Below are 23,229 nucleotides of genomic sequence, written 5' to 3'. Positions count from 1 at the left end.
TGAGACGAGCGGAGCTCCTCCAGGAAAATCTCAGGGCGTGCCTCAGGAGGTCTGTCTTCTTCTCCGCCCCTGCGAGGACAGAGACGGTCTCATGGCTGGCCTGCCAAAATGATTTCTGGAAGCAAACAAACTCTACAACTTCTGTGACAGTTGTAAAGCTGGTATGTTTATTACAGCGCTGGACACATGTGGGGATTGTTCTCATTAAATGACCGCGTACTTTTGGGAATTTTAGATTTTTTAAAATTTTCCTCTCAAATACATTTGCATGTAATTTCACAATAGGTTCATACATATTTATTTTATTATTTTTGCGTGACATTTGCTGCTAATTTTTCTTTATCAGAAAGAACTCTTGGGTCATGTGGCTTTGCTGTTTTTGTTTGCTCTCTTCTTTTTCTCCTATTTCTGTCTTTCGGTTGAAGCAGTTTCTTTGGGCATAGGTTTTTTGCGAGAACAGGCAGTTAGATTAAACAGCTGTGTTTGCAAACCACAGACTTAATTCAAAGATGTACATTTCACCTAAATCAAAATGGATTTTTACTCCTGAAAATTTCTACTGTGTTTCACACCCGTGTCCCGCCCTCGCCCGCAGTGCCCCCCGCCAGGGGAATGTGGGGAGGGGGGAGGTGTCAGACCCTGCCCTGCGCTGGCCATGGGGCGAGGGGCGGCAGCTGGGCCCTGCTGGTGGCACTGGAGCCCCCCTGGCTGGGGGCGCGGAGCTCCCGGGGGAGCAGGAGGGGAAGTGGTGGGACGGTGGGGAGAGGAAGGGAAAGGGGGAGGTGGGACCCCCCAAACAGATGTTGGGGGGGGCTGGTGACTGGGGAGCTCTGGGAAAGGGGGAGGAAAATACGGAGAAGGGTGGAAAAGAGGAACTGGGACCGTGGGAAGAAGGGTCCCATGGCGGCCGTGGGGCTGCAGAGTCAGGGTTGCCTTGGAGCTCTTGGCTACTCTGGGCTGCTGGGGGCTGCTGGGGGCACGCCCGGAGCTGTGTCCTGCACACACAGGGCTGTTCCAGGAGATGGGCGAGTCCGAGTGTCACTGCACTGATGGCACCGAGCGGCTGAGGTTGGTGCACAGGAACATCTCCAAGCGGGAGCAGCTCCTGCCCTTCGGCAGCGATGTGGGGCTGTATGTGGGGGACTCCTCCTTTGGGGAGAAGGGTGGCAGGCACTGGAACAGCGGCCCGCAATGGATGGAGCACAGACGGGCTGCGGTGCACAGGCACTGCCGGCACAACTACAAGGTGTGCACCCCGTTCCTCGCGGAGCGCCGAGGTGAGCGCGGGACAGAGCGTGGCCCCTTGGGCCCTGCCCTGGCAGTGACCCTGGAGCCCCTCAAAACCTCCCTGGGAATCACCCCAGAGCCCTCAGCCCTCCTTGTGCCCATCCCCAGGGCCTCCTGCCCCTCACCCCAAGTGACTCCGGTGCCTCTCCCAGTCATTCCCACTTTCTCCCAGCGTCCTCCCAGTCCCTACCCAGTCCAGTCCAAGTCCCTTTCAGTCATTTTCAGTCCAATCCCAGACCTCCAGTCTCTCCCAGTGTTCCCCCACTCTCTCCAAGTTCATTCCCAGTCCCTCTCAATGCCACACCAGCCCTCTCCCATCTCTCCTAGTGTACCCCAGCTGATCCCAGTGTGTCCCCGCTCTCTCCCAGTGCCCATCCCAGTGTGTCCATCTCACTGGTGCCCTCGAGCTCCCAGCCTGACCCCAGCCACCTGCTCTGCTCCGTGATGGATTTCTACCCTGCCCACATCCAGCTGAGGTGGTTCCAGGGCCAGCAGGAGCTCTCTGTGGTGGCCAATGATGTGGTTCCCAATGGGGACTGAACCCACCAGGGGAGGTTTCCTGAGTGGGCTCGGGGCAACTAGGAGGGTGCTTGGAAAGAACTTGGGGTGTCTGTGAGAGGTTTTGGGGGTCCTGACCCCTGCACACCCCCCAGAGATGCCACCAGATGTTGTCAACAGCAAGATGATGATGGGAATTGGGGGCTCCATGTTGGGCTTCATTTTCCTGGCGCTGGGGCTCGGCTTCTACCTGTGCAAGAAGGTGAGGGGGGGTCCTGGGGGTCATGTCCTCCCTTCCCCAGAGCGTGTGTGCTTCCCCTGGGGCCCCCCAGCCCAGTGTCACCCCCTTTTCTCTGTCCACAGAGCTCTTGAGACACCAGCGGCTGCAGCCCCTCCCCATGGCCTCAGGCCAGGCCGGGACCCCCTGCTCCATCCCTGCACTGATTTTGGGGGGGTCGTGTGTCCCCCCAGCCTCACTGTCACTCTGCCTGTGCCCAGCTGCTCCCAGTGTTCCCAGTAAAGCTTCCCAGTTAAACCCAGTCCAGTTTATGGGGGGCACTGGGGAGGGACTTGGGGGAATTCTTGCTCAGGGAGCCTTTATGTGTCTGTGTCTGTCCCACGGTTTCTGCTCAGTCAGGCCTCAGCTATCGGGCCCCTCTATCAGCTCCATTGTTTTACTCTCTGTTTGATTCCCAATCAGGGGTCACCAGGGCTCTGCCCAACGGGGGTCACTGGGGATCATCCAACACCAATCCTCCCATGGGGGATGGAGCTGGAGCAGCACACAAAGCTCTCCCCGCACTTGGGGCACTCACTGGGCTTCCTTTAGTGGCACCTCCGTTGGTGTTGGGTCAAGTGAGAGCTCTGTGAGAAGCTCTTCCCACACTCCCCACACTCGTAGGGCCTCTCCCCAGTGTGGACGCGCCGGTGGGTGGTGAGGTGGAAGTTTCGCTTGAAGCCCTTCCCGCAGTCAGGGCAGCGGAAGGGCCTCTCCTGTGTGTGAATCCGCTCATGTACGAGGAGACTGGAGCTGATCTGAAACCTCTTCCCACACTGGGGACACTCGTAGGGCCTCTCCCCAGTGTGGGTGCGCTGGTGTTTTCTCAGGTCGGAGTGCCACCCATAGCTCTTCCCACATTCCAAGCAGGTGTAAGACCGTTCTCCAGTGTGGATCACCTGGTGCTGGAACAGGCTAGAGCTGCGGCTGAAGCTCTTCCCACATTTCCCACACTTGTAGGGCTTTTCTCCACTGTGGATCTTCTGGTGCTGGAACAGGCTGGAGCACCGGCTGAAACCCTGCCCACACTCTTCACACTCATAGGGCTTTTCCCCAGTGTGGATCACCTGGTGCTGGATCAGGTTGGAGCTCCACTTGAAGCCCTTCCCACATTCCAAGCACTTGTGGGGCTTCTCCCTGCCATAAGACTTCTCCACCAGCTCTGAGCTCTGGCTGGATCTCCGGCCGCCCTCCTGGCTCAGGGGGGCTCTTTCCTCCCTGCAGCTCCCTGGGCTGGGTTTGCAGCCCCTCCTCGTGCGGAATCTCCAGGGCTCTTCCTCCTCCTCCATCCAGACACGGTCTGGGAATGAAAAATCCTGGTTTGGGGGAAAAAACAAAGATGAGAGCACCTTGGACTGGGGGTTCCTCTATGCCCAAATTCATCTCATGAAGTCATTGGGCATCTTGTGTCTGTAAGAAATGCCAAAACACCAAGATTCAGCACAAAAATCCTGCAAATCTCAAGACACAGATCAAAAACTCTCTGAATATCAAGATTCAACCAACACCCCTCCCAAAATATAAAGATTCAGCCCCCACAAAAAAACAAAAGCACCAACATCTAGCCCAATAAAGTTCAGAAACACCAAGATTCACCCCACTGAAAATCGTGGATACCCCTCCCCGGTCACCTGCTGCATATGGGGGGGGGGGGGGGGGGGGGGGGGGGCAATGCTCCTGGGGCTGGGGGTGAGTCTGCAGATAACAGGGTGGGGGAACCTTGTGCTGCTTCCTGTTTCTGCTCCTCCTCCTCCCTCCTGTGTCTCTGCTCTTCCTCACACTCCTCTTCCTCCTGCTATACCTCCTCCTCCTGCACAATCCCACCTTCTCCTCCCACCTGCAGCGTTTGACCATTCTGTTCCTCAACCCTGCTTCTGCTTCCCTTTTCCTCCTGCCCCCAGGCCCAGCACCCACTGCCGGCTCCCTCTTCCCCCCAAGCCCACAGCATCCCAGCGGAGGGGCAGGGATGGAGCTGGGGCAGCTCGGGCTGGGGCAGCGCTGGGCTCTCGGCCGCTGCCGCCCGCACTCGGTCCCCACTGCAGCCGCTCCCGCCAGGACAGCGCGGGGGGGCCCGGCCCTGGCGCTGCCCCACTCCCACCTCCCCAAATTCCCCTCGCGGGGGGCGCTGCGGCCGAGGGGGGGCGCAGGTGGGGAACGCTGGGAGCCGCGGGTCTGCCTGGACACTGCTGAGTCATCAGCGCCGCGCGCTCCTGTGGGAACCCAGGGCATGGGGAGTATTTCTCTGTCTGCTCCGAGGGGTTCTGACCCCCCAGAGAAACACTGCCTTTGACCTTCGCCCATGGAGAGGGCTTCCAGGAATTCCAGAGACTCGAGCCTACCAAAGTGTGAAACAGATAACAGAGTGTAGTATAGTATGTCACTGGGTGAGAAATTCAGCTTCTGAGATTTCTTAGTGTGGACGTAGTCTGAAGCAAGATGGAGGATTTTGGGCATAGTCCCTGTCTTCTCTCTCTGCTCCATTTTCTGCAGTGTTAATGGCACAAAATAACTGGTGAGGAAAGCCGCAATGCAGAGGTTACGTGGACAGTCAAGGGATGAGTTATTGGTGGAGAAGTAGAAATAAAGGACGTTTTAAGAGTTATTGGACAAATCAAGTTTAAAAGACCTTGAAACTGTACATCTTGTAGCATTTTGTGGTGCTTTTCTTGGGCGCTGAGTCTGGTGTGGACACCGTGCAAAACTTTAGATAACAATACATAAGAAGCTGAGACCGAAAGAGCCCCGTGCATCTCCTTTTCCTGGCACAGAACTGTCTCAGGAGGGTTTCCCCTATCCGGGGAGCCCCTGAGGGGCCCAATGCCAGCAGTGAACACCCACACGCTGTGATGGGCTGAGCGCTGCCTGAGGGCGGGGCTGCAGCAAGGGGGCACACCCTGCTCCAGGGGGGATGTCCCACAAACGGGGAACCCCCATGAGAGGAACAAGAGGAAAGTGTCTCTACAAACAGATGCTGTCAACCTGCTCAGGGATAGGGTCAGGGACTTGCACATAAGGAAGTGACAGGAGAAGCCACCAGCCTCAGAAAATGTTATTGATTGATGACACAGACTGCTGCTCAGCCAAGGTCCTGCTCAATTCATGAACTTTGAGAAGAACAACAATGACCCATGAATATCATTTGCTATACAAAAGTGGGGAGCATATTATGGGGGGATGTAGTAGGTGGATTGGAATGTCTGTAGCTCTCAAGTACTTCAGCCAATGGGGAAAGGGAGATTCCAATAGTAAACTTAGGATGAACAGGAGGCTGTGTACTCCAACAATTGGAGAGACCACATGGGAAATGTCCCATGGCCTCTCCCTTTTTTTAAGAATGAAATTACTTTTACAGGACTCCTCCTGTCTGCTTTGTGGACGGAATCCTCTGGTGATGTCAATTTTTCCACACACCTTGGAACTCGACTGGAATTCCTTCCACGATCCGGGGCGGCGGGCAGTGAGTGCAGCTGAAGGTGCCTCACCCAGTGTCGTGGTTTGAGAGGAAGTGAGTTTTTGGGAGGTGGTGGTGGTCAAACCAATAGGTGTTCAGATGTGAATATTGGCACCTGGTTTGACCATTGAGGATATGGATACGCCTCTGAGAACACAGGGGTTAAAAGCAAGGAACTCCCAGGAGAATGCTCTCTCTTGGTTCCGGTGGATGGAGAGGTCAGACCTCCCCTGCCCAGCTTCGGGCTGGGCGGGGGAGGAGAAGCCAAGAGGCCGAGGGAGGTAGGCCGGAGCCTTGGGCAGAGACGGGAGGCGATGGCTTGGATAAGAGTGAGTCCCCCACAGAGATGGAGGGGTGGAAGAACTCGGAGAGGCACTGGGCAGCCCCCCTTTCTCAAGAGGGAGAGAGAGAGAGAGAGAGGTGCCAGTGCTACCTTGGAATTCGATAGCACTGGCCTGGCCGAGAAGGAGAAGGGGGGCGGTGAGAAGAGTGCCCGGCAGAGCCAGCGTGGGAATTTGGGATGAGTAGAGACTGTGATTTTAACCCTTCTGTGGGACGATGGAAACCTTGCAAATGCTGATCCTCCGGGAGCTGAAGGAGAAGAGAGACGGCTAAGAGGAAATACGCAAGTGTGATGAAAGCTGTGAAGGTTGAAGAATGACTGAGAGAAGTTGAGAAAAATCCTAGGTGGAGGAGATGATGGAGTGGCTTTTGGCTGGACTTTTCTTGTATGGCCATGGACAGAACCTTTCCTGTAATACAGAGACTGCATTTTAGGGGGAGGCGATGGCTTGGTGCCAAAGGAGTGATGTGAACGGAGACGACAGGTGATGAGGTGATGGTGCTCTCGAGACCCCTCGGCCCCAGGGGGTGAAATATTGGGGGGGACTAGTGTCCCAAAAAGGTGAGAGACTGTTGTTTTCTCCTGGAACTGGGCGAAGCATCCTTGAAAAGGGAAACCCTAAAAGCAGCTCTGGTCCATGTGCAGTGGTGAGAGCACTGCATGGAAGGAAGAAGTCACGAAGGTGGTTGCTGAGTGACGTGGAAACACAACTGGACTCGGCTGTGTTTCCAGGGGAAGCCTGTGGTGCAAGAGGGACTCCTCTCTCCTTGATGAAATGAGGGGTGATTGTCGGAAGGGTGGAGATGGACTGAGTTGATTATTTGAAGGGTGATGGACTGGTAACAATCTAAGGTTTTGTTTTATGCTGTGGGAAATAGAGGGGGGGAGGAGAAATGTTTTGAAAGGTTTCCATTTTGCTCTGTGTGTTCATTTTATTATAATTGTAAGATAATAAAGTTTTTTTCCCCTCTTTGTTCACAAGTAGAGGCCTGCTTTGCTCTGTTTCTGATCGCATCCCACAGCCGATACCAGGGAGAATATGTTTTCATGGGGACACTGGCATTGGGCCAGCGCCAAACCATGACAATTAACCATACAATGTCCGGACACCACAAACACACACCTGGGTTCACTCGACCCATCCCCAGAGTCGCTGGCAGTTCGCTCTACTGAACAGTGAACTCTCGTTTCTAATCCAGCCGCCCCATCGGCCGCTCTGCCACAGGTACAGGAATGAGGCTGCACACTCAGACGCCTCTGAGTGACTCACTCAGACTTACTCAGCAGTCCCGTCTCTCTCTCCCCCATGGGGGCCCCTCAGTACATGCCGTTTATCCGCACAGCAGGAGGTCCTTGTCTCCACAGGAGGCAAGCTGAGACAAGCGGAGCTCCTCCAGGAAAATCTCAGGGCGCGCCTCAGGATGTCTGTCTTCTTCTCCGCCCCTGCGAGGATACAGACGTCTCCTGGCTGGCTCGCCAAAATGATTTCTGGAAGCAAACAAACTCTACAACTTCTGTGACAGTTGTAAAGCTGGTATGTTTATTACAGCGCTGGACACGTGTGGGGATTGTTCTCATTAAATGACACACGTACTTTTGGGAATTTTAGATTTTTTTTAAATTTTCCTCTCAAATACATTTGCATGTAATTTCACAATAGGTTCATACATATTTATTTAATTAATTTTGCGTGACATTTGCTGCTAATTTTTCTTTATCAGAAAGAACTCTTGGGTCATGTGGCTTTGCTGGTTTTATTTGCTCTCTTCTTTTTCTCCTATTTCTGTCTTTCGGTTGAAGCAGTTTCTTTGGGCATAGGTTTTTTGCGAGAACAGGCAGTTAGATTAAACGGCTGTGTTTGCAAACCACAGACTTAATTCAAAGATGTACATTTCACCTAAATCAAAATGGATTTTTACTCCTGAAAATTTCTACTGTGTTTCACACCCGTGTCCCGCCCTCGCCCGCAGTGCCCCCCGCCAGGGGAATGTGGGGAGGGGGGAGGTGTCAGACCCTGCCCTGCGCTGGCCATGGGGCGAGGGGCGGCAGCTGGGCCCTGCTGGTGGCACTGGAGCCCCCCTGGCTGGGGGCGCGGAGCTCCCGGGGGAGCAGGAGGGGAAGTGGTGGGACGGTGGGGAGAGGAAGGGAAAGGGGGAGGTGGGACCCCCAAATAGATGTTGGGGGGGGCTGGTGACTGGGGAGCTCTGGGAAAGGGGGAGGAAAATACGGAGAAGGGTGGAAAAGAGGAACTGGGACCGTGGGAAGAAGGGTCCCATGGTGGCCGTGGGGCTGCAGAGTCAGGGTTGCCTTGGAGCTCTTGGCTACTCTGGGCTGCTGGGGGCTGCTGGGGGCATGCCCGGAGCTGTGTCCTACACACACAGGGCTCTTCCAGGAGATGGGCGAGTCCAAGTGTCACTTCACTGACAGCACCGAGCGGGTGAGGTTGGTGCACAAGTGGGAGCAGCTCCTGCCCTTCGGCAGCGATGTGGGGCTGTATGTGGGGGACTCCTCCTTTGGGGAGAAGGGTGGCAGGCACTGGAACAGCGGCCCGCAATGGATGGAGCACAGACGGGCTGCGGTACACAGGCACTGCCGGCACAACTACAAGGTGTGCACCCCGTTCCTCGTGGAGCGCCGAGGTGAGCACGGGGCAGAGCGTGTCCCCTCGGGCCCTACCCTGGCAGTAACCCTGGAGCCCTTCAAAACCTCCCTGGGAATCACCCCAGAGCCCTCAGCCCTCCTTGTGCCCATCCCCGGGGCCTCCTGCCCCTCACCCCAAGTGACTCCGGTGCCTCTCCCAGTCATTCCCACTCTCTCCCAGCGTCCTCCCAGTCCCTGCCCAGTCCAGTCCAAGTCCCTTTCAGTCATTTTCAGTCCAATCCCAGACCTCCAGTCTCTCCCAGTGTTCCCCCACTCTCTCCAAGTTCATTCCCAGTCCCTCTCAATGCCACACCAGCCCTCTCCCATCTCTCCTAGTGTACCCCAGCTGATCCCAGTGTGTCCCCACTCTCTCCCATTGCTCTCCAGTGTGTCCATCTCACTGGTGTCCTCGAGCTCCCAGCCTGACCCCAGCCACCTGCTCTGCTCCGTGATGGATTTCTACCCTGCCCACATCCAGCTGAGGTGGTTCCAGGGCCAGCAGGAGCTCTCTGTGGTGGCCAATGATGTGGTTCCCAATGGGGACTGGACCCACCAGGGGAGGTTTCCTGAGTGGGCTGGGGGCAACTAGGAGGGTGCTTGGAAAGAACTTGGGGTGTCTGTGAGAGGTTTTGGGGGTCCTGACCCCTGCACACCCCCCAGAGATGCCACCAGATGTTGTCAACAGCAAGATGATGATGGGAATTGGGGGCTCCATGTTGGGCTTCGTTTTCCTGGCACTGGGGCTCGGCTTCTACCTGTGCAAGAAGGTGAGGGAAGGTCCTGGGGGTCATGTCCCCCCTTCCCCAGAGCGTGTGTGCTTCCCCTGGGGCCCCCCAGCCCAGTGTCACCCCCTTTTCTCTGTCCACAGAGCTCTTGAGACACCAGCGGCTGCAGCCCCTCCCCGTGGCCTCAGGCCAGGCCGGGACCCCCTGCTCCATCCCTGCACTGATTTTGGGGGGGTCGTGTGTCCCCCCAGCCTCACTGTCACTCTGCCTGCGCCCAGCTGCTCCCAGTGTTCCGAGTAAAGCTTCCCAGTTAAACCCAGTCCAGTTTATGGGGGGCACTGGGGAGGGACTTGGGGGAATTCTTGCTCAGGGAGCCTTTATGTGTCTGTGTCTGTCCCACGGTTTCTGCTCAGTCAGGCCTCAGCTATCGGGCCCCTCTATCAGCTCCATTGTTTTACTCTCTGTTTGATTCCCAATCAGGGGTCACCAGGGCTCTGCCCAACGGGGGTCACTGGGGATCATCCAACACCAATCCTCCCATGGGGGATGGAGCTGGAGCAGCACACAAAGCTCTCCCCGCACTTGGGGCACTCACTGGGCTTCCTTTAGTGGCACCTCCGTTGGTGTTGGGTCAAGTGAGAGCTCTGTGAGAAGCTCTTCCCACACTCCCCACACTCGTAGGGCCTCTCCCCAGTGTGGACGCGCCGGTGGGTGGTGAGGTGGAAGTTTCGCTTGAAGCCCTTCCCACAGTCAGGGCAGCGGAAGGGCCTCTCCTGTGTGTGAATCCGCTCATGTACGAGGAGACTGGAGCTGATCTGAAACCTCTTCCCACACTGGGGACACTTGTAGGGCCTCTCCCCAGTGTGGGTGCGCTGGTGTTTTCTCAGGTCAGAGTGCCACCCATAGCTCTTCCCACATTCCAAGCAGGTGTAAGACCGTTCTCCAGTGTGGATCACCTGGTGCTGGAACAGGCTAGAGCTGCGGCTGAAGCTCTTCCCACATTTCCCACACTTGTAGGGCTTTTCTCCACTGTGGATCTTCTGGTGCTGGAACAGGCTGGAGCTCCGGCTGAAACCCTGCCCACACTCTTCACACTCATAGGGCTTTTCCCCAGTGTGGATCACCTGGTGCTGGATCAGGTTGGAGCTCCACTTGAAGCCCTTCCCACATTCCAAACACTTGTGGGGCTTCTCCCTGCCATGAGGCTTCTCCACCAGCTCTGAGCTCTGGCTGGATCTCCGGCTGCCCTCCTGTCTCACGGGGGCTCTTTCCTCCCTGCAGCTCCCTGGGCCGGGTTTGCAGCCCCTCCTCGTGCGGAATCTCCAGGGCTTTTCCTCCTCCTCCATCCAGACACGCTCTGGGAATGAAAAATCCTGGTTTGGGGGAAAAAACAAAGATGAGAGTGCCTTGGACTGGTGGTTCCTCTATGCCCAAATTCATCTCATGAAGTCATTGGGCATCTTGTGTCTCTAAGAACCTCCAGAACACCAAGATTCAGCACAAAAATCCTGCAAATCTCAAGACACAGATCAAAAACTCCCCAAATATCAAGATTCAACCAAAACCCCTCCCAAAATATAAAGATTCAGCCCCCACAAAAAAACAAAAGCACCAACATCTAGCCCAATGAAGTTCAGAAACACCGGGTTCCCATAACTCTACATCAACATTCATAGCTTGCCAGGAGCCAACATTGTCCAACCCAACAGAGAGAAAGGAGACAACAGGAATATGTTTAACTATGAAAAGAACAAGAGAGACTCTGCCTCAAGCAAGAAAAAGGGTATAGAAACTGACTCTACCAGACTGCTTTTGTGAACAGAGGGGGATTTGATGTGATAGAGATCGGATCAGTGTTCACCCAGAGCTGAACCCAGGCTCAACGCTGTCCCTTTGATTGTGGCTATCGAGACTGTATATCGGTCACAAAACAAATTCTATTTTCTATTAATTATTAAATTGGTTTTATCAATTTTTACCTATAACAATCTTGGTGACCTTTCCCAATGTGATCTGATTTAGAGGTCCAGGGACTCCTTTCTCCAGTCAGGAGGCGCCCCGCTGATTTCAGCAGCGTGACAAGGTTGGGAAACCCTGCAGAACCAATCAGACAACCGAACTAAAAGCCAAAGCCACAATCAAGGAAGGGATAAAAACAGGCCCAAAAAATAGCTCTCGGGTATTCCAAGGAGGGTCTCCGAGCTGCAACAAAATTCTTCACTCATAAAAGTCTACGTGCATGAAGAATCCACACGTGAAAAAGAATCGTAAGCATCGTGGAGCTGGTGAGGTGTGATTGAGCGCGTGTGAGACGTCATGTTATCACAGAGCAACTGTGGACCCCAGGACCGCAGTTCCCCTCTCCCGCGAGGGAAGGGGTCTCTCAAGGGGGAAGCAGAGGAGCTCGTTTCACACGTAAAGCCTGAAGCTCGGGGGGAGTTCAGGGGTTCGATCAGGGCAGGACCAGAAAAGGAGGGTACATTCCCATGCATCTGGGAGCTGGTAAACCTTTTTGGTCCAGGACTTGCCTAAGTCCAGGTAAGAGAGCTTTTAACCAGTAGGAAAACCCACAGATCGGTTGCTGTGAGGCTAGTAGGCTGGTAACACTGAATAAGGATTAAATCGGTACGGTATCTGTTGTGGTGTGTTTTGTCCTATTAATATGATTATTGTTTGATTTGTAATGTTCTTGTGCTGTCCTTTGGTTTCTGCCCTTTTCCCAGAACTTCCTTTACTCCTCCTTTCATGAAATGCCAATCTAACCCCTAAAAACTCTTGAGAAACTTCTCTGTCAGTCTTATACTTCTCTAAACTTCATTAGTTCACTGAAACTGTTATTATCCCTTGGGATTCTTCATTGGGTGATATTTGAATGCCCGCCTTGTTTGTTATCTCAAGTCCTCCTGATTAGTTGAATTCTGTATCCTCCCCTGTGACCCTCCCCCGGTATATAAGCTATTGTTGCCCCAAGATCGGCATCCTGGGAGAAGCCAAGGGGAAGCTGTAGCATCAAATAAAATTACCCCAGGATCCGTGACTGCTGCGTTTGTTTTTGCGCTGTGCCTTCCCTGGCAGCTGGGGATCAGTGGAGCCCAAGAGAGGGGGACAGTAGCTCTCGCCACCGCCTAGCCAGGACAACCAACAGGTACTGATTAAGAGAAAATTTTAGGACTCGTTTTGAAACGTGACACAGGAACAGGGTAAGGAGATTCTAAGAAGATAGACTCAAGGAAGATGGGACAAAAATAAAAAAAGAGTAAAATCCAGGAAAAACCCAGAGTAAACTCATAAAAGAACGAGGAAACTGTTTACCTGAAATTCTGAAGAACAGCCCGTTGGGCTGGATGTTCAAACATTGGGAGAATTGCCCCAAAAGGAGAAAGAAATCTAAAGAAAAAAATAATTCATTATTGCATAGAAATATGGAGAAATAAGGAAGTTAGAAAACATCTAGTCTGGCCTGTGTTTGGCACCTTTGAAAGATGGACTTACCAAGCTTTACATGATCACGGGGATGATAAGAATTCGCAGAATAAAGAGGAAAGGGACTATACCAGATTATGGGAATATGCTAATACAAGATTATTCCCAATCAAAATTTACAAAACTGCTGCAACCCAGAGATAAACAGAAAGCAGCAATTCAGGTGGACATCTTTGCCTCAGGAGTTTGTAGGTTCACCAAATCTGTTCGGTCAGGCTCTTGAACAATTATTAAGTCAATTTGTGCCAATAGAAGGGACCAAATTATTACAATATATAGACGACCTATTGGTGGCTGGTCCTAAAGAGGAAAATGCACAAGCAAGTACCATAACTTTATTAAACTTCTTAGGGGATAAGGGATTAAAAGTTTCAAAATCTAAACTACAGTTTACTGAACCTGAGGTTAAATATCTGAGACACTAGCTAACGAAAAGGAAGAAAAAATTAGACCCTGAAAGAGTAGCAGGAATTGTTGCTTTACCCTCCTCACAGACAAAAAGAGATCAGGCAGCTGCTGAGACTTCTAGGGTATTGCAGGCAGTAGATTGAGGAATACAGTGAAAATATGAGAAACTTACCACTGATAGGTTAAAATGGACAGAACAAGATGAGTCCGAATCAAGGGTTAAAGCTGACAATCAAGAATAAGGCTTGGGAGTCCTGTGACAATTTACCTGCCCTGCCTCAGCCTGTGGAGGACGCTGTAAGACCAGCTGCTCCTCCTAAAACTACCTATTTATTTTTCTCCTTCAAGGAGAACACAGAGTAAAGCAAGGAAAATATCAATAGTAAAAGTAGAAAAAATGAAAGTAGAAAACACCACCCACTTTTACTGAGGGAGCACCAACCACATCAAGAATTGTTAAGTTTGTTCATGCTCCACTTTAACACGGGGGATTTAAAGAAAATATTTTAAAAGTTAAATGATGAGCAGGAGAAAAGATTACAAAAAGAAAGAGAGCGTGATAAGTTAAATGAAAAGAGATTAAGAGAAAAAAGTGAGTTGAAACAATTTTTATTGTAAGAGTGAATAAGTGTGGATAAATAAAAGTTTATCTAATATAGACTGTTGATTTTTAAAGTGTGTTGTGAGTAAATAAAATTTGAGTTGTCAAGAGATTGAGTGAAAACAGAAAGAGAGACCAGAGATGAGTAAGCAGAGTTAGAGCTGGTAAGTTAAATTCAAGAAAAGAAGGAGAAGGTGCCAGTAGATATATCTCATATCTCAAGAGGCTCAGATTAGCCAAGATTTTAATCTTAGTGCAAAGAAAACATGTATTAGCAGAAATACCAAGAAGATGTGAAATATGAAAAGACCCTACAGAAACAGAAAGGGGAAAAGAAAAAGAATTTGAAGTTCCTATCATTAAAATGTTGTAGTTAAGAGAGACATCAAAATATAAAGAGGAAATAACAATTTCTAAACAAGTTGCAATGTTTTAAGGAAAGATCTAGAGGTGTTGTTAGACAAAAATAGCAAAATTTCTTTCCTAGAAGAAAGGAGAACATATGTTGAACAAGTTTTACAAAGAAAAAATGTTGAGATGTGCCTTTGTTAGTAAAAAAAAAAAAGGATTAATTTTTAGAAGTTTTTAGAACTTTTTGTAAAATGCCACAGAAAATGGTTTCAGAAATAAAGAGATGGCTTAATAGTTTAAAAATCATGAAGATTATAATGATTTTCATGTTGAAGGAAATTAGAAAAAGATCTAGAAATGCTGATGAAAGTTATAGAGAATTTTTGCCAGAGAGAGATCCCCTTAAAAAGAGAGAGAAAAGATGTGCTAATAGTTTGTAGAAAAAGTCTTGTGAAGAAAGTAGTGTTGAAGTGTGTCTCCTTAATTATGTGCACACCTTTAGAGACGGTGTACAGTTTTGAAAAAGTTGAGAGACTAGCTGAGAAAGATTGATGCAGTTTTGCATATTAAAAGATTTTTGGAAATTTGCTTTGAGTTTTGAAAGTCTTGAGAAGTTTTGAGAAGTTTTTTAGAAGTTTTAGAAGTTTTTAAAAGTGTTGAAAGTAAATTATTGTGTTACCACAAAAAGGCTAGACAAATAAGACATTTAGAACATTGTAAAGATCAAGACCCTTGAGTGTCTGCTCAAGTCTGTGAATTATATGCAGTTTTAAAAGTTTGAACAAGTTTAATGAAGCTAGCAGCTCTAAAGTAAATCAGCCAAATTTATGTTTGAAGTCCAAATATGTGTTGTAGCTTATAATTTATATGTGCATAAAATATGTGTTTAACCAGTCTCTGTTTGTCTCTAACTGTTAAATTTATGCTGTATTTATTATGACTAGAGCGCTTTAAAGTAAACTAGTAGTATATTAGTAAAAAAAAAAAAAAATTGTGCTTAAACAAAAGAGAAAGATTGAAAACATCACATTCAGTGTGTGATGTTAAGAAAAGCTACATTGTGTGTAAGTTTTAAAAGTTTAGATGTGTTTTTAAGACGAAGTAATTATAAGTTAGTAATTATAAGTTAATAATTATAAGTAGTGGGATCTAAAATAATATTGTCATCCTATGAGAAAAGTTACAGTTGCATCAAGTTACTATGCTTTTATAAAATGTTGTAAAACTTGAAACTTCTTCTGGGAGCGACTCCCAAAGGCAGAGCTAAGCCCTTTGTTTGAACCACAAAAGAGACAGCCAGGCCTTTATCTCCTAAATTACTCAATTTACAAGTTCAACAGACACTGCAGGCCTAGTAAATTGGCAAACTGTAAGCTAAACAACTAAACTGCTCTTAAGATAACTTCTCTTGCAGAAGTGAGATTAAATCTTCCATTGTTTTCCTGCTTCAAATCACCCTTTTATTTAAATTGAGTAAACTCTTTGCCACAAGGTTACACAAAAAAACAAAAGAATTCCATCCAGAATTAATGTCTATCTAGTAATTTTAAAGTGTGAAAAACATCTATTGTTTTATAAGTAAATGAGTCTGTGTTTATGCATGTTAATACCTAAAGTTGTAAGTTATAAAACAGATTGTTATGAGAAGTAAAATGTTTTATTTTGAACTATGAGTATTATTCATAAAGTTGTTTCAAGTATATTGAATAGATTGTAGTGTGCAAATTTATTAAGAGAAAAGATTGTAGTGCTTTTGTTATAATAGAGAAAAGAAACACAAGTAAAAAATAATGAAACACTGTAAAAAATATATTAAAACAAGTAATATGATCAGTGAAAAATCTAGAAAGATTTGACATATAAAATACAAGCCAAATTTAAGTTACAGGAAACCTTGAAAATAAAATTAAATAAGATAGAGTATGACAAAACCCGTTAGATATTTAATAAGTATCAAATTAAAGTAAAAGAAAAAAGCCAAATAAATGACCGAGAAAAGATCAAATAAGTTGCAAAGTGACTGTTTGCGAATGTTATCCATTTGTGTATTGTAAATGCGAATATTGTCACTAAGTTTAGGTTACACATTGTAAGAGGGGAAATAGACCAAAAGGTTTATGTACATGGCATACAGAAAAAGAACAGTATCTGACTAGCTGTATCTTAGAAATCGCTACTGTATTAAGCATAATAGAATTGGATTCCCCAGAGTGGCATCACTTGTTTTGGAACGGGGTAGGGGGAAAAATTAAATTCAAAAGCTCAAATTCTAACAGTTGAGCACTGGAGATTGAATAAAGTACCCTGCAGGGCAGATGCAGTTAAACTATCAAGATGGGGCGTCTCTAAAAGAAAGTATACGGCTCAGTCCGGATATGGGACCCCCTCAAGGACAGCCTATTCCCCCTGTCAATTATGTTTACCACCCCCCCTTATTTTCTGGAAAATTCCATGTCAGTTGCCCCTTCCCTGAGGTTTAGTTGGCTCACCAAGCCCATCTCCACCTCTGTATGCATTTCATTGGTTGTGGTACGTTAGGTAATGCTCCCGGGGCTGGAGGTTTTTAGCCAGCTCTGAGAGTTCCTCTCCACACCCCCTGCCTTTGTAAGTTGCTCCCCCAGACTTTTCCCGGCGGTCGTCCGTCCCTGCCCCTGTCAGGAATAAAGTTCTCTTGACTGCACACGAACGGCTCCTCTTGCTCTCTTCGCTTCGCGTTGTCGCGGATCGTCTCTCGCCCGCGCACCCACGCCAAGGACAGCACCGCCACCCGAGCTCCGACTTCGGGACCTGGGGGCGGCAAGTCTCGGGGCTCCGCCGGTCACCACCAGGGAGAGGCCACCTCTAGCCGGATCCGCCTGTCTCCCGTGACCGCCAGAGAGAGAGCCGCACCCGTGAGTGTTGTGATGCACTGTATAGGTATTTAGATGTTCTGCACTGGGTGTTGTGTTATACAAATGTTTCTCCCCTTTCCTCAGACGGTGTATCCCTCAGATAAGGTGGTCTTGTCCCTTGAAACCCCTCCCTTCGCCCCTCCCCACTGGTGTGGCCTTCCGTCCCCGCCTCCTATTCCGCGGGTATAAATGTCCCTTGAGTTGGGCGTTCTCTCTCTCTTCTTCACCTGGAAACCCTACGATGCAGATGTCCCCTTCCAGCTAATAAACAGGACATCAGAACCACGTGGAGAAAGAGCGCTTCTCGTCCTTTACTTCGTCCATGTAGGATCCGTGCGGGCTTAAATCCCAAGCTAGCCGGGGGGATTTACAGCCCGAAACCCACGGGTTCCTTCACGTGAGTGCTACAATCTAGTGAGGTAACTTTTGTGTGAGATTTCTAAAGACCTGGGTGCTTTCTGTAACATATTCTAAAGTGTGAATCACTATATATATATTTCCCTAAGTACATATACATTTATATGAGCACAAATTTGATACATTTATTACAAAGGGGAGGAATTGTAATATGTGATTTAGGTAATTTGCGCTTATGATGAGAATATACGTTATAATGTTTGAAAGAAATACTCGAAAGCATTTTCAAATCCACATGCGGGAGCCGAGAGATTGCCTCATACATGGGAGACTGCAGACAACAGCAAGGAGAGGTCTAATTTACAATCAAAAAAGCCTAGCTAATTAACATCAGAGAAGAAGAATCTGTGTCTTATAGGAAACCAAATACTAAAAACTACACAACTTGGAAGCAATGAACATTAAAACCGGTGGATTTATATGGGTTCAGACTGTATAAAGTTTGGGAAAAATCTAGTAAAACATGTTATGGAAGGATTTCATCTGCTTTCCCAGGCTATGTGTGGATGAAATTATTTCTGTTGCACATCCTGGCCAAAATCAAGTAATGCCTTGACTCTCCAACACTAAAGATATTTTTGGAAAGTTTTTGTCCTTCCCGCAGTTTCATTGACGAGATTACACCATGAGAACACCTTTTTGTTATAATCCTACTTTTATATTATCCCTCAAGTCTGGGCAAGGGATGTGAGAACCAATTTTTAGTCGAAGGAGAAGAATTAGAAAAATCTTGATTGCTTTCAAAATTTTATGTGTATGTTTTTGCATGGGTCTTAGTGATGGCAAAATTTTGGTCTGGTTTTTTGGATGTTCAACTTTAATCTGCATTTTGCAAAACTAGAAGAGCTTCAAAGGTGACACTTTAACTCATAAACAGTTAACACAATATTGTTAAATAAAAAAAGAAAAAAAAAGGCAGACTATGGGTGGACCACGTGAGTCACCCAATGCCTGTTCTGGGAGAGAAGCTTCATTTCAGATAGCCAGGAAAGGAGCTTTAGAAATGCAATAACACTGCTGGGACAAAGTGTGGGCAACATATCTGGGTCACCTGCCTGGGGCAGGAATTGGGCTGGTTCCCTCTGCCCCTCACCCCAAGCTCTGCCTGCTTGCACAGATGGAATTTGCACAGCTCAAGGCACAGCCCATGGGGAGGAGATCTGACTCTGCAGCAGAAATGGGTTCAGCTGCAAAGGGAAACAGCAAATGCAGAATGTTGTGAAAACTTCACTAAAATAGGTGGGGAGGCATCATCCCTCTGCCCACTGCAACATGAGCTGTCTCTGTTATATAGGGTGGATTACAGCACTGTGGCTTTTGCTACCACAAGTTCAGGAAATCAGTTGGAATTTGGGTATTTGATAATTTAATTAGAGGCAAGCAGGCAATTGATGCAGCCCTGGCTCCTGAGGGTATGCCCAAAAATGGGGAAAAGCTGAAAGGCCACCAAAACAAACCCTATAACACCATGGGCCAGCCCCTGGGAACCCCAACCAATTCCTATCAGGAGCCATAGAACCCATTTATCATTTCAAAGCCAACATTAGATTACAAGATGTCCTCAGAATAATCACCAACCAGATTGCTCCAGCTCCTGATCTTCCTGCCCACCAATCCACTGAAATGAGGAACACAACATTTCACCATGGGATGGGATCAGATCAGCTGTTAGCAGAAAAAGGAGGAGTTTGTGGAAAATTAAATTACTCAAACTGCTGTTGGCAAAGAGATGACAAAGGAAAAGTGGTGAAAAAGATAACAAAGGAAATAACACAGCAGCTCATGTACCAGTCCAAACGTGGAAAGGATGGGAATGGGACACGGTTTTGTGGTTCCCTGGCAGACCATGGGTTAAACCAATGCTGTTTCTCCTCTCAGGTGCTACAGCAACTCTCATCTTTGTACCATGCTCCACACCTTGAGAGTGCAGCTCATTCAGCAGCTGAGCCAGGGGATGCAGGTGGCAGCCAGGCCTCCTGATCCAGAAACGGCTACAAAAGGACAGGGAATGAGGGCACCGAGAATAATCCCAAAACCAAAGAACACTCAGGAAGAAAAAACAGAGTCAATGAGTGAATCCGCCTGGAGATAGAGTCAGGGACTTGTAGATAAGGAAGTAATGGGAGAAACCATCAGTTTCAGAAAATGTTACAAATTAACACAGACTGCTGATCAAAGTCTCGCTGAGTTCCTGAACTTCGAGGAGAACAAAGACTTCACAGAGCCATGAATATCGGCTGTTACACAAAAGTGGGGGCGCACATTAACGAGGACATGCAGCAGGCGCATCGGGAACTCTGAACCTTCCAAGTACCTCAGCCCGTGGGCAAAGGCAGAGGGAGAAGCGGCCGGGAGAATGAGGATAAAAAGGAGGCTGCGGACTACAACACTGGCAGAGAGCGCACGGCAAATGCCCCACGGGCTCTCCCTCTGCTCAGCAATAAAGTCACTTTGCCAGGACTCCGCTGTCTCCTCGGGGCACAGAAACCTCCGGCGACGGCAATTTCCCCGCGCAGCCCCGGCCACGGGGCAGCCACCTCTGTCCCAGCCACAGCAACCGGGCCGAGCCAGCGCTGCTCCGGCAGCGGCTCCTGCCCAGGCAGCGGCGGGAAGGAGATCGCGGGCAGGGGATGCCTGAGAGAGGCCCCGAGCCCGTGGGAAGCTCCTGCAGAGCCATGCGAGTGGCTCCTGGCGGGTCCTGTGAGCCCGCGGGGGATCCCTGGAGCAGCCCGTTCCCGAGGGACTGTGTCCCGTGGGAGGGACCCCAAGCTGGAGCAGGACAAGGATGCCTGGCCCTGAGGGGAGGCTGTGACATGCCCTGGCTGTGACCCCATCCCCTGTGCCTCTGGGTGGGGAGAAGGGAGGGAATGCGGGATAAAGTTAAGCCAGGAAGGAAGGAGAGGTGGGGAGAAGATGTTTTCGTAGTAATTATTTCAATTCTCATTCTCTTGCGCACGTATGGTTGCGAATAAATTCAATTAATTTCCCCAAGTCAAGTGTGAGAGGAATGATGGATTTTGTCCTTACAAACAAGCTGTGGCTCTGCTGGTAGATCAAACCAGCACTGAGAGATAAAAGAAACAATGGGAAAGATTCCACTGATTGATGAATGGAAAAAGATATTTGCTTTTACAAACAAACTTTAGGTTTGCTGATAAAAGAAATTGAACACTAAAAGATGAAAGAATTCCATAAGAATTTACAATCAAAAGGGAGGATTATACATTAGAGGAAAATCTTTGGTATCAGGCGTAGTGGGAAGTCTGTACCTCTCAAGCACCTCAGCCAATGGGGAAAGAAAGAAGGGAAATGCAGCCGGGAAATTGGGATAAAAGGAGGCTGCGTCCTCCAAAAATTTGAGACCCCAAGGCAATGCTCCATGGCCTCTCTCTTCATTCAAATAAAGTAAAAGGACTCCTCTGTCTCCTTTTTGGACAAAAACCTGTGATGTTTGTGCATTAATTTTCCTGACAAGTGTGTTATGCCCGTCACCAGTGATTCAACTGTCCCTTACCCAGGCCCTTGAGCCTTTCCTTCCGTGCTCTGTTCCCTGCCCAGGCTGAGGAGGGAAGTGACAGAGAGGTTGTGGCCTCTCTCCAGCATCCCCTTCTCCGGCCGGGGCTCCTGCCGGGGCTGCAGGTGCGTCCCTGCTCCGTCCCGCACTCACCGCAGCTCCCAGCGCCCTCAGGTCGCGGTCACGCCGAGCTCGGGGCGGTTCGGGGCAGCAGCAGCGGCTCCTTGGGCTCCCGCCCGGGCCGGGCCCAGCGCCGGGGCCGCTCCTCAGCCGCGGCTTCCGGGAAACGCCGCAGCTCGGGGAAAGGGAGGCGAGCCCGGGCCGTGTGCAGAGCCCGCGCCGCGCGCACAGCCCGCCCCTCGCCGCCATTGGCTGATCCTGCCGCCACTCCTCATTCTGGCGCGCCGATTGGTCAGAGCGGGGCCAAGCACGGCCCCCGTACCGCCCTGAGGGGGCCCTGGCTCCGCAGAGCCGCCATTACCGGAGCGCCTGTGCGGGCCCGGGGAGGCGGCGGAGCTCGGAGGCGACCCCGGCGCAGCCTCCGGCCAAGGGGCAGCCACCTCTGTCCTAGCCACAGCAACCGGGCCGAGCCAGCGCTGCTCCGGCAGCGGCTCCTGCCCAGGCAGCGGCGGGAAGGAGACCGCGGGTAGCCGCTCCCGCAGCGCCCTCAGCCCAGGGCCAGCACGGGCCGCACACGGCACAGCCAACCCGCCGCAGCCCCCTGCCGCCCCCTCGGCCCGCAGCCAGCCCCGAGCCCCCGCACAACCCAGCGCGGCTCCCACCTGCGCCGGGGCCGCCTCCGAGCTCCGCCGCCGCCTCCCCGGTGGTTCCCGGTCACCCCCTGGAGGATCCCGGTCACTCCCAGTATGGTCCAAATCACTCCCAGTAGGATCCCACTTTCCCTCACCACGGTCCCAGTGGCTCCCAGTCATGCCCTGTACGGTTCCTGTCACTCTCAGTCCCTCTCAGTAAGAGCCCAGTGTGGCCCCAGTCATTTCCAGTATGAACCCAGTCACTCCTTACACGATGCCATTTGCCCCCAGTGTGGTCCCAGTTGCTCCCAGTATGAGTCCAGTCACTGCCAATATGATCCCAGTTACTGCCAGACACTCCCAGTACTATGCCAGTCACTGCAAGTGTGACCCAGTCAGTCCCCAGTATGATCCCAGCATGGACCCAGCTGCTCCCAGTATGATCCCAGTTGCTCCCTGCATTATTCCAGTTTTTCTAATTCACCCCTAATACAGATCTGATCACTCCCAGTGTGATTCCAGTCAATTCCAGGATGATCCAAACCACTCCCAGTCTCTCCCACCATATCTCAGCTGTCCCCTGCATATTCCCAGTTGCTGCCAGTAGCACTCAGTGTGGTCCCAGTATATCCCAGTATGATCCCTGGTGCCCCAGTTCTGCTCCCTGTGGGTTCTTTTCCCAGTCTGTCCCAGGCAAACGCCAGCCTGTCCCTCCCGGTCCCGTGTCAGCCACTGCCTTTTCCCAGATTCTTCCTGCCCACCCCCCAAATTCCCATGTACTAGGACCCCCTGCACCCCCTCATCCTGCTCCAACACCCCTCTGCACCCCCTTTCCTCTCCCAGCCCCTGGATCCCCGGTTTCCCTGAGTCCAGGGACCCCCTGGAGCCACATTCCTGCCTTTCCCAGCTCCCAGAGCCCACTTCCCTCAACACCGGGGACCCATGGACCCCATTTTCTGGGCACAGGGACCCCCTGGATCCCCCATCCTGCCTCTCCCAGGCCCTTCCTTGAACCTTGGGCCCTTCCCGGCTCTCCTGGTTCTGCTTCCTGACCCTTGGACGCCCCCAGACCCCCCCAGTCTCTGCGTCCCCCCAGTTCTGCACCCTCTTCGCGTCCTGCGGGGGGTCCTGGGAGGTCCCGGGGGGGATTCAGGGGAATTCCCAGGGTTTCCTCTGCCCTCTCCCCGTGCTGCCCCGGTCACTTTCACATCTCCCAAGCTGTGGCACCGGGATCCACCCGGGAACCGGGGACTGCTCCGGGACCCCCCTGAACCGCAATTCCCGGGCACGGGGACCCCCCGAACTTCCATTTCTGGGCGAACCCCCCTTCCTGGGCACAGAAACTGCCTTGAACGTTCTTTTCGGGGCACCGGGACCCCCCTGTATCCCCTTCCCCAGCCCCGATAACCCCTGCACCCCTTATCTGGAGCCTGCAACCCCCCGAACCCCCATTCCCAGGCACAGAAACCCCCTGAACCCGCATTTCTGGGCACTGGACCCCCCTGAACCCCCATTCCCGGGCACAGAAACCCCCTGAACCCCCATTTGTGGGCACTGGGACCCACTGCATCCTTTTATCCAGCACCGGGAC

The 23,229-nt window shown here is 50.7% G+C and overlaps 2 protein-coding genes across 3 annotated transcripts in view; one reads left to right on the top strand and one right to left on the bottom strand.

Moving 5' to 3' along the window:
• The window catches only part of LOC119696597 (zinc finger protein OZF-like), a 216,142-nt gene that overhangs the window by 32,323 nt on the left and 160,590 nt on the right, over positions 1-23,229 (top strand). The gene's annotated exons all lie outside the window — the stretch shown is intronic.
• Positions 2,303-21,394, bottom strand: LOC119696604 (zinc finger protein 239-like). Of its 2 annotated transcripts, none has more exons than XM_038126391.1 (2): positions 21,040-21,394; positions 2,303-3,378 (listed from the first exon to the last, which is right to left on the bottom strand). In XM_038126391.1, exons 1-2 carry the CDS (start codon positions 21,253-21,255, stop codon positions 2,611-2,613), a joined length of 984 nt encoding a protein of 327 aa, XP_037982319.1. In that variant the 5' UTR covers positions 21,256-21,394; the 3' UTR covers positions 2,303-2,610. The 2 variants fall into 2 exon arrangements, with proteins under 2 accessions (XP_037982319.1, XP_037982318.1); XM_038126390.1 differs by lacking the exon at positions 2,303-3,378 and adding an exon at positions 9,094-10,594 and having other exon boundaries at positions 20,887-21,394.

The sequence above is a fragment of the Motacilla alba genome, unplaced genomic scaffold, assembly GCF_015832195.1.
Source record: "Motacilla alba alba isolate MOTALB_02 unplaced genomic scaffold, Motacilla_alba_V1.0_pri HiC_scaffold_34, whole genome shotgun sequence".
Taxonomy (NCBI): Eukaryota; Metazoa; Chordata; class Aves; order Passeriformes; family Motacillidae; genus Motacilla; species Motacilla alba.
The sequence above is the reverse complement of the archived record's forward strand: the minus strand, read 5'-3'. Positions and strand labels throughout refer to the sequence as shown.

What these genes read in the sequence shown, in the direction of transcription:
- LOC119696604 (XM_038126390.1), bottom strand. Translation starts at nt 21,255, where the DNA reads ATGGCGGCGAGGGGCGGGCTGTGCGCGCGGCGCGGGCTCTGCACACGG. An exon ending in GGAAAGGCTCAAGGGCCTGG is followed by an intron (nt 10,595 to 20,886) that starts GTAAGGGACAGT and finishes CCCCCAAACCAG; the next exon opens with GATTTTTCATTCCCAGAGCG.